Genomic DNA, 15628 nt, shown 5'->3' on the forward strand with positions numbered 1-15628 from the left:
GGTGGATCCGTATGGTCGCACAAGTGCCCCCTTTTGCTCCTCATACTGAACAAAACATAATAAGAACACCACAGAGTGAGGCATTGTCACCACAAAATGCCACAGAGAACATCCCATGGTGTGTTTTATAACAGAGAGAGGTTTCTTATACATGATATACACAACGAGGAGCATTTTATTAAGACGTATATAACATAGACAGACCTTGCCAGCGTTAATAAGATGCCGAGAAATCAAAATCATATAATGCCAGAAAGATGCGAGTAAACAGTGTCAATAAGCTGCCGAAAAGCCTTATCTTCTTATTGTGAGGTCAGTGTAGACTGGATAGGCCTAAACCATTGATTTTTGTTGCATCTGTTGCCTAATAATGAGTGAACTAGTAGGTTGTCCTACAAGACTTTCTTTGGGTCTGTTCTTCCACATAAAACCTATGAATTAGGATTTTTCTTGTTGGAGCTGGTGTTTATTCGGAGAGAATGGAACAGAATGTTTTTATGTAGACAGCAGGAATAACCTCTCTCGTTGTTCCCGCAGACCTATCTGTCTCCCATGTACAACCGGGGCATCCTGGGCTTTAAAGCAGCGAGGGAAATCTGTCACGTGCAGCGACCATGGTGAGTGTCGGAGGGAATGATTTCATATGACGGGCTTGTGGACTTCCAGCTGTAAACTTCGTTTTGTCTTTTTCCATATCTCTGTTTTTGTGTGGCTAGTTTCAGAATTTTGCTTCATAGTGATCGGAGATTATTCTTTGTGATACAAAGCTCCAAATACCCTGCTGTGCTTCGGTTATCCATAAAGTATCATAATCCAACTGTACAGTCTAAAATTGTAAAAAGAAATGTTAACCAATGCCATTTTATATTTCGTAGAGAAGACATTGCTCTCGGAAGAGTTGGTTAAGGCCATGTTTGTTGCAGAGGAAACTGATAGAGCGCTTGAGCGGAAAGATGTGATCATAAAGCGAGGGAGTAAGGTAATGAAATGACGATTTATCAGGTCGACTGAATGGTCATAACATTGCCGTACTGCTACAGTGGAGCAGTAGAGCTGCCATGTGTGCTGCTGCCAAAGAGCTGCCATGTGTGCTGCTGCCAAAGAGATACCATGTGTGCTGCTGCCAAAGAGCTGCCATGTGTGCTGCTGCCATAGAGATGCCATGTGTGCTGCTGCCATAGAGATGCCATGTGTGCTGCTGCCATAGAGCTGCCATGTGTGCTGCTGCCATAGAGCTGCCATGTGTGCTGCTGCCATAGAGATGCCATGTGTGCTGCTGCCATAGAGCTGCCATGTGTGCTGCTGCCATAGAGCTGCTATATGTGCTGCTGCCATAAGTGCTGCTGCCATAAGGCTGCCATGTGTGCTGCTGCCATAGAGATGCAATGTGTGCTGCTGCCATAGAGCTGCTATATGTGCTGCTGCCATAAGTGCTGCTGCCATAGAGCTGCCATGTGTGCTGCTGCCATAGAGCTGCCATGTGTGCTGCTGCCATAGAGCTGCCATGTGTGCTGCTGCTGCCATAGAGCTGCCATGTGTGCTGCTGCCATAGAGCTGCCATGTGTGCTGCTGCTGTAGAGCTGCCATGTGTGCAGTTGCCATAGAGCTGCCATGTGTGCTGCTGCCATAGAGCTGCCATGTGTGCTGCTGCCATAGAGATGCCATGTGTGCTGCTGCTGCCATAGAGCTGCCATGTGTGCTGCTGCCATAGAGCTGCCATGTGTGCTGCTGCCATAGAGCTGCCATGTGTGCTGCTGCCATAGAGCTGCCATGTGTGCTGCTGCCATAGAGCTGCCATGTGTGCTGTTGCCATAGAGCTGCCATGTGTTCTGCTGCCATAGAGCTGCCATGTGTGCTGCTGCTGCCATAGAGCTGCCATGTGTGCTGCTGCTGCCATAGAGCTGCCATGTGTGCTGCTGCCATAGAGCTGCCATGTGTGCTGCTGCCATAGAGCTGCTATATGTGCTGCTGCCATAAGTGCTGCTGCCATAGAGCTGCCATGTGTGCTGCCTCCATAGAGCTGTCATGTGTGCTGTTGCCATAGAGCTGGCATGTGTGCTGCTGCTGCAATAGAGTTGCCATGTGTGCTGCTGCTGCCATAGAGCTGCCATGTGTGCTGCTGCCATAGAGCTGCAATGTGTACTGCTGCCATAGAGCTACCATGTGTGCTGCTGCCATAGAGCTGCCATGTGTGCTGCTGCCATAGAGCTGCAATGTGTACTGCTGCCATAGAGCTACCATGTGTGCTGCTGCCATAGAGCTGCCATGTGTGCTGCTACCATAGAGCTGCAATGTGTGCTGCTGCCATAGAGCTGCCATGTGTGCTGCTGCCATAGAGCTGCAATGTGTGCTGCTGCCATAGAGCTGCCATGTGTGCTGCTGCCATAGAGCTGCCATGTGTGCTGCTGCCATAGAGCTGCAATGTGTGCTGCTGCCATAGAGCTACCATGTGTGCTGCTGCCATAGAGCTGCCATGTGTGCTGCTGCCATAGAGCATATAGAGACCATATATATGCTGCCATATATAGTATAGGGACCCCACAGCTTGCTGTAAATGAGGACAAAGGAGTTGAATCAAAAAAATATAGGACTATCCACATACATAACAAATATCTAATTAAACTAAATGGATGCCAAAACCTATTTCACCATCAATGGACTTAATAACGGTTCAGTACAAAACGACATGAAAATCTGATAAAAAAATGTACACAAGAACCAAAGGTATAAAAAATACAAATTTTATTGAAAAGAAAACACAAAAATAAAAAATACAAAAAATACCAACATAATAGGCATTAAAAAGTGGGAAACCAAAATTTGGCATAGGTACCGACCGTACTGTCAAAAGAGGTACTATACAAAAACCAAACAAACCAATGCATTGCACATGATTACTCTATAAGTTAATATAAAACATCTCTAAACATGGGAGCACTCATAAGTACCTCTTTTGACAGTATGGTGGGTTCGAATGCCAAATTTTGGTTTCCCACTTTTTAATGCCTATTATGTTGGTATTTTTTGTTTTTGTGTTTTCTTTTCAATAAAATTTGTATTTTTTATAGCTTTGGTTCTTGTGTACATTTTTTTTATCGGATTTTTAGCTTGCTGTAAATGGTATAGGGACCCCACAGCTTGCTGTAAATGGTATAGGGACCCCACAGCTTGCTATATATAGTATAGGGACCCCACAGCTTGCTATATATAGTATAGGGACCCCACAACTTACTATATGTAGTATAGGGACCCCACAGCTTGCTATATATAGTATAGGGACCCCACAACTTACTATATGTAGTATAGGGACCCCACAGCTTGCTATATATAGTATAGGGACCCCACAACTTACTATATGTAGTATAGGGACCCCACAGCTCGCTATATATGATATAGGGACCTCAATAGCTCCCCATATACAGTATGATGGTTCTGTAGCTCCCATATGTATAGATATGAAGGCCCTGCAGCTCCCCTATATGCAGTGTGATGCCCCCCAGCTCCCTGTATATAATACAGGGCCCCCACAGCTCTTCTATAAAGAGTGTGGGGGGTCCACAAGTAGTGACGGATACAATAATAATAATACACAAATACTCGCCTAGCCGCGATCCCCGCACATGATGCTACGGTCTCTGCATGGTGTGACATGAGGCGTGATTTTGTGCTGCCTCGGACGCAGAGGCTGAATGTCAGAGGATGGACAGAGCCATTGGTTCTCATCTCCACCATTGTATTCAACAGTATCTGCATCCTTACACAGTGGGGGTTGGGTGATGGGGCCCAGGGTTCTCTCTGACTCAGGGGGCCCATAGCGGCCATGAGGTCTGCCACTATGGCCACCCATGAAGGAGAGGCAATGGCCCATTGGAGGACTCTCCAGTCTTCCAGGATGGGACGCCCATTAGTCCCCTATATACAGTATGTAGCCGCTCTGACACTGTGTATAAGTCAGAGCTCATCGTTTCCATCATAACACTCCAAATCGCCTGCATAGTCGTGAATTGACGCAGACATAACCCTGCGACTGCTGACAGTAGTGGCAGAGTTTTATTGCCTGAATCTATACCTCTACCGGGAGTATGAAGCTCTGGATCACGGAAACCGATCTAGACAACTGAATTAAAGATATATGATACAATAGCGCAGAACTTTTGATGATTTTTCACTTGGCAATTTACTACAGCCAATAGTTCTATTTTTGCTCATCACTACAACTTCCCTTCTCCTCCACAGAGGTTCGCCTGTCTAGATGATACCAAGAAGATCGACAAATTCAAGAATGTTCCAGACATTAGAGACGCAGTGACCGACAATTTCTTATGTACAGGTGGCATAGATCCTCAGGTGGATCCACAAACCTGCAAAGGTAAATCAAGTGCAGGTGTCATAAAGTGTTAGAAGTTTTACTAATTTTTCCTATCTTGATAATTGTCATTACCAACAGTACCTGTGATCCGTGCATATAGCTTTAGTTTTTCGGAGTGTGTCCGCTTCAAAACGGGCCTGAAGCATTTCAATTAATTTCTATTGTAAAACCACTTTGTTGTTCGTATAATTTCATGCCAATCTTTGCATCCTATGGGGCATGGGATTATAACACCCCCTTCAGTGTGCAGCTGCTCAGGAGGGGGGACAAGCCTCAAAGGGGGGGACAAGCCTCAAAGGCTGTGAGTGACAGATCTAACACCTTGAGTCAGCTCAGAGCAGAACAAAGGTCTTGCTTGTTATCTGGATCCAAACTATGTTGTGGAATATCTTTGCTGAGTCAGATATGATTTCATAAGGTGAATATGGACTTACCATATGACCTGGCAACACACCGGTTATATTTCCGAGATCCCCAGAACATGGCAAGTGCCCGGCTGGATCTTAACCCATTCTCGCACCCAGGGGTATGGAGAAACATAGAACTGCTAGTAAAAAAAACAGATAAAAAGCTGAATTTGGTTTTCACGCATAGCAGGGGCCCAGCTGGATCCAATAGCACAAGATCTGCCACCCTAGAGCAGCCCAGAAAGGAGTTATGATCTTTTATAGGTTTTGGAGTTTGCAGCTGCAGAGGCAAAGGGAGGGGATTTCTGTACAGCCCAGAGAGCAGGAGGGGAGTAACCCAAAGGGGATAAAGGCTAGTGTAAGGCCATGTGTTGGCTCTCTCTGTGATGCATGTGGTCCTCCTTAGAATCAAAAGAAAACCGACCAGAAAAAGTCCAAACAGTATTATAAGAATAAAATGTATAATTTTTATTGGGTACCAGTTTAAAAACAATGAGATCACATGATCTGTACAAATAATAAAAATGAGTATAAATATACTTGATTTATTGTATATTGTTATAGGAACGCCACCAAATCCAGAGAAAGCAGTAATTCTTAGGCAGTGGAATATACTGAAATTATAAATGGCTCATCTACTATATAATTGTCTAAGGGTCACTTCCGTCTGTCTGTCGCAGATATTCATTGGTCGCAGCCTCTGTCTGTCATGGAAATCCAAGTCGCTGATTGGTCGTGGCAGAACGCCCACGACCATTGCCATGACCAATCAGCGACGGGCACAGTCCGCTGGCAAAATGGCCGCTCCATCCTCCCCGCAGTCAGTGCCCGCTCCATACTCCCCTCCAGTCAGCCCTCACACAGGTTTAATGGCAGCGTTAACGGACCGCGTTATGCCGCGGTGTAACGCACTCCCTTAACGCAGCTATTAACCCTGTGTGACCAACTTTTTACTATTGATGCTGCGTATGCAGCATCAATAGTAAAAAGATCTAATGTTACAAATAAGAATAATAATAAAAAAAAAAGGTTATTCTCACCCTCCGACGTCACGTCCTGTCCTCGGCAGTGCAAGCGGTAGGTTCCGGTGCTAAGGATGGTATGCGAGAAGGACCTGCCATGACTGTTGTGGATTCTGTTTTTGGGCTCCCTCTGGTGGTTACAGATGGTACTGGGTGATTTGTGTTTTCTGCGGTCTCTGGTGTCCACCTGTTCTATCAGGATATGGGAGTTTCCTATTTAACCTGGCTTTCTTGTCATTTCCTCGCCGGCTATCAATGTAATCAGTGTGTCTTGTTTCCTCTGCTTCCCGCTTCTGTAATCTTCAGGACAAGCTAAGTTTTTGATTTTCCTGTTCCACGTTTTGCTTAATTTTTGTCTTAGTCCAGCTTGCAGATATGTGATTCCTTTTTGCTGGTTGCTCTAGTGGGCTGATATTACTCCTCATGTTCCATGAGTTGGCACTTGAGTTCAAGTAATTTCAGGATGGTTTGTTGTAGGGTTTTTCGCTGACCGCGCAGTTCACTTTTGTATCCTCTGCTATCTAGCTTTAGCGGGCCTCATTTTGCTGAATCTGTTTTCATAACTACGTATGTGCTTTCCTCTCATTTCACCGTCATTACATGTGGGGGGCTGCTATTTCTGTGGGGTGTTTCTCTGGAGGCAAGAGAGGTCTGTGTTTCTTCTAATAGGGGAAGTTAGTCCTTCGGCTGGCGCGAGACGTCTAGGAAACATCGTAGGCACGTTCCCCGGCTACAGCTAGTTGTGTGTTTAGGTTCAGGATTCCATCACCCTAGAGCTTGTTTTGTTTTTTGTGCTTGTCCTTTTGTGATCCCCTGCCATTGGGATCATGACACATGACGTCACGGTCATGTGACCGCGACATCATCACAGGTCCTGCGCTCATACCAACCCTGGGACCGGAAGCTGCCGCGTGCACCGCACCGCACAGGCGCCAGGACTACAAGGGGCCCTCGGATGGTGAGTATATGTTTATTTTTTATTTTAAGTCTTTTTTAAACGACGCATATAGTGCCCACATTGCTATATACTACGTGGGTTGTGTTACATACTGCGTGGGCTCTGTTATACACTACGTAGCTGTGCAATACACTACGTGGCTGGGCAATATACTACGTGGGCTGTGCAATATACTACTACGTGGGCTGTGCAATATACTACGAGCCTGTGCAATATACTACGTGGCTCTACAATATACTACGTGGCTCTGCTATATACTACGTGGCTGACCAATATACTACGTGTCTGTGCAATACACTATGTAGCTGTGCAATACACTACGTGACTGTGTTATATACTACGTAGCTCTGCTATATACTACGTACGTGGGTGTTACATACTATGTAGCTCTGTTATATACTACGTGGCTGTGTTATATACTACGTAGCTCTGCTATATACTACGTATGCTGTGTTACATACTACGTAGCTCTGTTATATACTACGTCGGTTGTGTTATATACTACGTCCCTGTGCAGTATAGTACGTAGCCTGTGCTATATACTACCTACATATTCTAGAATACCCGATACGTTAGAATCAGGCCACCATCTAGTAGATGTATAAATGTATATAGAGTGCATATAGAACAATATGTGTAATGTGCTATTAAATAGTATCCAAACACTGCAGAGCTTATTATAAACCTCATAGAGTGCATATATAAGACATATCCAACAAATCCATGTGAATAATATAGGAAAATGCAAAAATATACATATTTAAAGTGCAATAGTGCAAAAACTAAAATAGCCAGTAGGAGTCAGTGTTTCCACATACCTAAATATTTAGAATTGAGAGTCCTCAGTGGTTGATACCTTTTAATGGCTAACTGAAAAGATGGTAACAAATTGCAAGCTTTCGAGACTACACAGGTCTCTTCATCAGGCAAAGACTAAAACAAATTCTGAAGAATCACATATTTATGCACAACATAGTATAGGAAAAAAAAAAAAAAAAAAAAAAAAAACCATGGATAAGCCAGGTGACATGAGGACTCTCAATTCTAAATATTTTTCTATCCACTGGCTAACACGGTACCAAGATATATTTCTTCCACATACCTATACATAAGACCAGGACCATAGCGTAACTGTAAGCTTAACTATTTATAGTCAGACCTCAAATCAAGAGAATACAACAGAGTAAAATACTTACAGGGCAGTATAATATGTGCCTGGTCTCCTGGAATGGCGTCCAACACCCGACGCGCGTTTCGGCTCCTTGCCTTCGAAGGTCTTATGTATAGGTATGTGGAAACACTGACTCCTACTGGCTATTTTAGTTTTTGCACTATTGCACTTTAAATATGTATATTTTTGTATTTTCCCGTATTATTCACATGGATTTGTTGGATATGTCTCATATATGCACTCTATGAGGTTTATAATTAGCTCTGCAGTGTTTGGATACTATTTAATAGCACATTACACATATTGTTCTATATGCACTCTATATACATTTATACATCTATGAGCCATTTATAATTTCAGTATATTCCACTGCCTAAGAATTACTGCTTTCTCTGGATTTGGTGGCGTTCCTATAACAATATACAATAAATCAAGTATATTTATATTCATTTTTATTATTTGTACAGATCATGTGATCACATTGTTTTTAAACTGGTACCCAATAAAATGTATACATTTTATTCTTATAATACTGTTTGGACTTTTTCTGGTCAATTTTCTTTTGGTTTCGTGAGGTTATTGATTGCATCACCGGCTGTCCCAATTATTCTTACCTCCTTATATTCTATATGTGTGTATGTATATATATATATATATATATAATATATATATATATATATATATATTATATATATATATATGAATAATAAATAATCGAAATAATTAATATTATTATTACACTAGGAGGTACCCCTGATTCTTGTTAATCAGTGATCCTCTTTAGAAGTGGAGGCCACATCAAGTAACATGCTGAGAAGGGACCAAGGAGACAGCTGGCAACCCATGCACCCTGTGGACAAGCACACCTATGATCTAACATCACCCATTAATTTACATATATTCAGCTTATATCTTTTTTTCCTACCACTATCTGTATTTGCATATCTGACCACTGCATATGTCTAACCAACATCTTAAGCATTTGCTTCAGGGTGCCATTGAACCGTTCATCTCGATCCGTGAATCCACATTTCCGTTTCTCGGTTTAACTTTCCATGCTACCAGGGCTGGTTTCTGGCCCAATATAATCCTGTTTATGTACTGGGCTTATATCTAGCGAGGAACTGGTGGCAGTCCTACCAGGCTGGCAGCGCTGTTTCACTAGTGCTAGTGAAAGGGGCCTCTCAGCCTTTCAGGGTTGTGTGTGAGTGTGGTGCCATGTCAGTGACTGGGTGGGCCCCATCCTCTCACTCCCTGTGCCTCCCAGGAGCTGTGTGTGTAAAACTGCACCGAGCCGACCTTGCGTGTCCCAAGGTGGTGCGAACGTCACATTAGTGCCAGGAGACCATTCCTCATGATTTCGCTGATGTAATAGTGACGTCAGGGTGGTGAGGTGCAGGTTCATCACATGTGGTTGCAGCAGAGTGATTCTGTGTGATCTCTCTGGTGTCATACTTCACATTCCCAAAGAACGTTTCGAAATGAAAGCTCATTGTTTTCACCACCTAGAAAAGAAATTCATGAACACCTTTTATAAGGCTTCTAGATCTTAGCTGTAAATGGATAGATTCAAGTCCCTAGCAGACTATACTGTATGACCAGCTGTGAAATTCATCTATGTCTCCTTTTCTTCTGATTCCAGGTGACTCTGGAGGTCCTGTTATTGTGCCCTACAAACAACGCTTCATCCAGGTAAGTGACTGTGCTCTAGTTATAGGTAGGGATGTCCTAATAGAAATGTCAATAATGGTGCACCGGATAGAGAGGAAGGAACGGGATCTTTGTCCCCCCAGCAATCCTCTGTGTGCAGATCAACTGTAAAGTGATGGCCGTACAGAGGGATGCTGGGAGGAAACATCAAAGATGAAGGGTGATGTAGGTCGAGCACCTATTCGGCATCCTGTGACTTATATTTTTCCGATCTAAATAATGTTAAATTAAAAAAGGAAAAAAGAATTTTTTTTTTAAAAAGTGCGTTTTGCCTCATTTTCCCAATATAAAAATGAAACAGTCATCTTTGCCCCACAGAAAAAGAAAGGTGAAATCCAGGAATTGGACGGCCTTGGTGTTTAAAGGGTTAGAGAGGTTGTCCACTACTTTAACACTGATGATCTATCCTTCTGATTGGTGGGGGTGCGACACCTGGCACCCCCCGCCTATGAGCGGTGTCTGATGTCGGCAGTTTGAACTGCCTAGTTGCGGAGCCATGCAGCACAGCTCCACCAACTCTATAGTGGCCACAACCGGGTACTGCATATATGCACCCTATTCAAATCAATAGGGGCGGATGTGCAGTACCTGGCCTCGCCCATTATACAATTGACAGAGTTGCGCTCTATCACCAGCCCCAAAAACAGCTAGTTGGCGAGTGTGTCGGGTGTCGCACCCCCACCGAACAGACATTGATGACCCATCCTAACAATAGATCATCAGTGTTAAAGTGGTGGGCAACCTCTTTAATGTTCAGTACCGTGCAAGAGTTCTAAGGAGGTGTGAAAAAAATGCTTTTAAAAATCAAAGTGTTAATAGTTTATTTTTTATCAATTAATAAAAACGCGAAATGAATGAAAATCAAATTAATATTTGTTCTTAATTACATTGGCTGGATGTTTGGGGTCTTCGTCCGACTGCAGAATAAATTTGGAGACAATCAGATGCCTCCCGATGGTTTTGCATGATGGATAAGTATCTGACTCAATTTCTCAGTATTGAGGACGGTATTAATTGTGACCAAATCTTGAGCTCCTTTTCCTGAAATGCAGCCCTAACCTGGCATACCCTACCCCATGCTTCACTGCTGCTGCAGAACCTCATTATTGTACTGCTCTGCAGCCTCTCTGTGACATACTGTCTTCTGTTACAGCCAAATATTTCATGTTTTGGCTCATTAGTCCAGAGCACCTGCTTCCATTTTGTGCACCCATTTCCTATGTTTTCATGCATAGATGAGTTGGTTGGAAAAGTTCTTTCCTTATAGAGGGTTTGATTTTTTTTTTTGCATTCAATTTTTCCATGAAGCCACCTTTGGCCAGACTTTCCAAACAGTAGATGGGTGTAGCTGTGTCCTGTTGTTTCCATCCAGTTCTGAACTGATGGCGCTGCTGGACATCTTCTGATTTTGAAGAGAAGTAAGCATAATGTGTCTCATATCTGCTGCATTGTTTCTTTAGCTGACTATGGCATCTACGATTCTCAAAGTTGCCCTTTTTTGGTGCTTTTTCAAAAGAGATTGTACGGCAGCACATCTTGAGAACCGGTCTGCTTTAAATCTTTTCCTTAGAGACACCTTGCTGATACAGTAGAACTACCTTGTGTCTTGCCATAGTGCATGACCTGTGATGATACTGTTTTCCACAACCTTAGAGTTTGTCTATTCCTCACCCAGTTTTAATCCTCCTACACAGCTGTTTCTGTTTCAAATTAATATTTGAGTATCAACATACATATGAAAATTATGACTATTATCACCTGATTGGTATAAATGGTTGCTCATACACCTGACTATAATTCTACAAAGTCCCTCATTCTATGCAAGTGTATCTAGAAGAATTGATGCTGAACACTTCTGTTTTTGAAAGCTTCTTACTTTGCATTAGCATTTTGCACACCTGCCTAACACTTTAGCACAGTACTGTACACGAAAAAGGTTATTAACCCCTTCACATCCAATGACTGATATTTATGTCACGGAATGAATCGGAGACTGTAGAGCTCCACACAGGGCCGGTGGTGTAATTCAGCCAGTTCATGTCTCTAACTGCAGCGACCGGAGCTAACTCTGATTGCTGCTATCCCTTAAATGTCACTGTCAGTCACTGACGGCAGCATATAGGGCATGCGGCCCATAAGAATTGAAATCATCTTACTTTTAACCACATCTGTAGAAGTCTGATCTATGGAATTATAAAATGTTTGAACCAGCATGGTAAATGTCATTAAAAAAACGAGAAAAACTAAATGTAAAAATTGCTGTTTTTTTGGTTGTTACACTTCCCACAAAATACAATAAAAATTAATCAGAACATTTTATGTACAACCAAACATTACCATTAAAAATGAGAAATGCTAAAAACAAGCCCCCATACAGGTACAGTAAAGGAAAAATAAAACACGTATGCGTCTTAGAAAAATGGGAACACAAGCTAATTTTTTTTTTTTTTGTATCAAGTTCTGAATTTCTTTAAACTCCTAAAACAGTAAAAAAAAGTTCATATTTAGTATGACTATAATAATCCTAATCTAGAGAATAGTTTTGTCAGGTCATTTTTATTGAGCTATTAATGCCGTGAAAATTAACCCCCCAAAAAATACCAGAATTGCGGAATTGGGTTGTTGTTTTTTTTCTCTTTTTTTCACCATTTGATCTCATTTAATTTTTTTCCCTGGTGTTGTGCAATTTAGAAAAATATTAACCCTTCGATAACACTGATTTTCAATACATTTTATACTTTAATAAACTGCAGCACATCCCAACAAAAAAAGTTATGGCTCTTGAAAAAAGGCGAGCATAAAACGAAGACTCAAAAATGAAAATTGTCCGCGTTCTAATGGGATTAATGTTATGTTAACAAAATGCTGAAAACTTTGTATGTTTTGTAGGTCGTTGTAAGATTTCGATGTTTGGGGTTTTTTGTTTTATAAGGTTTGTACTGATTTCACCTGTCCTTGACCGTTTAGGTGGGCATTATTAGCTGGGGGACAATCATCAGCTGTAATGGACCTAAAAGAAATCGTGAGCCGGTGCCGGCACTGTCTCGTGACTTCCATGCTGATATCTTTAAGTTGTTGCCTTGGCTAAAGGAGAAGTTGAAGGAAGATTTGACGTTCCTGAACTAAACCTTCCAGGCGGTGGAGCTATACGCGTAACGATTGGACCACGTTAAAGACATAAGCTATGATTGGACTGGCTTCACGAAGTGACACAAAGCACCACCGGTGTTATATTTTACAAAGGATCCACTGCACAAATGCAATAAATTTAATTTTTGGAATTATATACACATTACTTCTCAAATTAAGACTATTGACCCCTTGACTTCCTGAATATGAAAAATATTGTAAATTTTAGTCTTATGCAAGATCAGTAGTGCAGAGAGTAGGTGGCAATGTTATCTACTTCTGTTATTTTCAAATATACGGAATACATAAAGACTGTAATGTGATTGGCTCTTGTAACACCCCCGCTTATTGTCTGATCCAATATTAATGCATGAAATCCTGTTTAATCTGTTTTACTCAATATAATGTACCGTATGTTATTCATTTTTCTTACATTGTAAAAAGATTATACCTGACACACACAAAAAAAAATTTTAATTTTCATTTTGGACAGACCAACCCTCCATCTATAGTTTTTACATATTGAGGAAAATCTCATTTAAAGGTGTTGTCCAGTGAAAACAAGTTATCCCCTTTCCATTGGTAACTAGAAATGGGTACATCAATTTTCAGAATTCCGTTACATTGGCCAGGTCAGTCGTTTTTGGCCACTGGACGGAAGGCTCGTGAAACTTTTAACTTTCGGGATCCCTAACGTGGCTTTTGATTAGTCAGGGCTGGTGTGACAGTGTGCACAGGTGTTTGAATTCTTGCCTGTCCAGGTGATTCAATTATCATACTAAGGAAATCCTGAAAACATGACCTTTTGGAAGCTCTTGAGGACCGGAGTTTGGGAACACTGGGCTAGAAACTAGTGACCTGTCCTGTAAGTCAATCCACCCATTTCTAATGATAGGGTAATAGTAGTGGAGGAGGAAAAGGGAATTGCAGAGACGTTGTAGATCGAAAGTCAGGATTTCCTACTGGCATTCCTCCTGGTGATTAGAAATGAAATGGTAGAGAAAGAGAGGTTTGTCTGCACAACCATCCAGGATATGATATGTCATTGGCAAATGTTATCATATCCCGGACTGTTGTGCCGATGAACTTCCCTTCCTCTACCATCTCTAACGATAACTTATAGGGGTTGTCCAGTATAAAAATGTCTCGTCAGGGACAAAAATTCCACATTCTGCCAATCGATGCGGGTCATACCGGTCGTACCCCCAACAATCAATAAAGGAGTTGTCCACTACTAGGACAAACCCTTCTCATTCCTCATGTTTGGCCTCGTTAAAATAACAAAAAGCTTATACTCACCTCCCTTGCCGGCGCTGTTCAACGGTATCAGCACTCACTCTTCCAAGGCTCATGTGATGTTGTTAATCAGGGCTGGAGTCACTGTCCCTGCCTTTGGACGTATAATTAATCAACAGGAAGTAAGAGCCGTGGCCGGCTGCCCACTTCCTGTGAAATACTTATACGCCTGAAGGCGGGGACAGTGACGCCAGCCCTGATTTGGCGCAAAGCTCATGTGACATATCAACCTCATGTGAGCCCCGGGAGACTGAGTGCTGACCCCAATGGAACAGCGCCGACATGGGAAGTGAGTACAAGCTTTTTAATTTTAACAGGACCAAACACAGGGAATGAGAAGGGGTGGTCCTAATAGTGGACACCTCCTTTATTGATTGTTGGGGATATGACCTGTATCGATCGGCAGAATATGGAATTTGTCCCTGAAGAGACATTTTTAGACCCGTTAGAATGGAGAGCTACAACCTATGTGAAAGAAGTCTTTACCTCCTCAGCACCAGAATTCTGGAGATGAGGTCCCTCACATTTATTTTATTTTTTACTGCCAGGAAAACTATTTGTATATATATATGTAATCAAACTGATCTGTAGAATAAAGATAATACAGTATTTAAGCCACATTATGAATGGTTCAGAGTATATTAAAAATGTTTTTTTTTCAGAATGAATTAGTAAAAGTTTATAAATTTTATTCGCTCCAAAGCGGTTCTAATTAGACCACGCTAATGACATAAGCAACGGTTGGGCACACGTCAAGAAGAGTATTTGGAAGTGACAGTAACACAAAGGACCACCGGAGTTACATTTAACTAAGCGGCATAAGATCCACTGTGCAAATGCAATAAATGTAATTTCTGGGATTATGTAAATATTACTTCCAGGATTAACGCTATTGACCCCTTGACTTCCTGTCAGCTATGGTTAGCGCCAAACACAAAGTTGAATAAAGAAATACAAAAAAATATTGTAAGTTTTAGCCTTATGTAAGATCAGTTTCAAATATATACATTAAGGCTTTAATCTGATTAGCTCTTGTGAGTAACACACCCGCTTATTGTCTAAACTAATATTTATGCATGAAATCCTGTATAATCTGCTTTGCTCAATGTAATGTCCGTTATCCCTTTTTCTTACACTGCAAAAAAAACTATTCCTGGACAAAAAATAAAAACTATTTAAAGTGTTATTTTGACCAGACCAACCCTCCATCCCTAGTTTATACATATTTAACTGATTTGAGGAAAATCTCATTTAAAGGGGTTGTCCAGTGAAAACAAGTTAGCACCTATCAATGGAAAGGCGATAACTTGTAATAGGTACATCAATTTGCGGACCTCCAGTCCATCGGCCAGGACAGTATTCTCTGACCACTGGACAGAAAGCTCACCTAAGGCCAGCGTCACACTTACCGTATGAAAAATCGGTCCGAGTCTCCCTGCCGAAAGTCGCGGGAGTGTAATGCAAGTATAATCCGATTTCTCACACCTGGCATACGATTTACATCCGAATGCAGTGCGATTGCAACACTTTGCAGCTTTTACATACAGCAATTCTCTGTCATTTCCA

The 15628-nt window shown here is 42.0% G+C and overlaps 1 protein-coding gene across 1 annotated transcript in view; it reads left to right on the top strand.

Annotated features, from left to right (window-relative positions):
• The window catches only part of LOC138661588 (complement factor B-like), an 87085-nt gene extending 71837 nt beyond the window's left edge, over positions 1-15248 (top strand). Inside the window, exons 14-18 of the mRNA XM_069746404.1 lie at positions 538-617; positions 876-979; positions 4237-4369; positions 9570-9619; positions 12605-15248. Of these exons, the coding sequence (XP_069602505.1) occupies positions 538-617; positions 876-979; positions 4237-4369; positions 9570-9619; positions 12605-12763 (526 nt within the window). The 3' untranslated portion in view covers positions 12764-15248. The remainder of the gene's footprint in view (positions 1-537; positions 618-875; positions 980-4236; positions 4370-9569; positions 9620-12604) is intronic.
• Positions 15249-15628: the final 380 nt, after the last annotated feature.

Source organism: Ranitomeya imitator, chromosome 2 (assembly GCF_032444005.1).
Source record: "Ranitomeya imitator isolate aRanImi1 chromosome 2, aRanImi1.pri, whole genome shotgun sequence".
Lineage (NCBI taxonomy): Eukaryota > Metazoa > Chordata > Amphibia > Anura > Dendrobatidae > Ranitomeya > Ranitomeya imitator.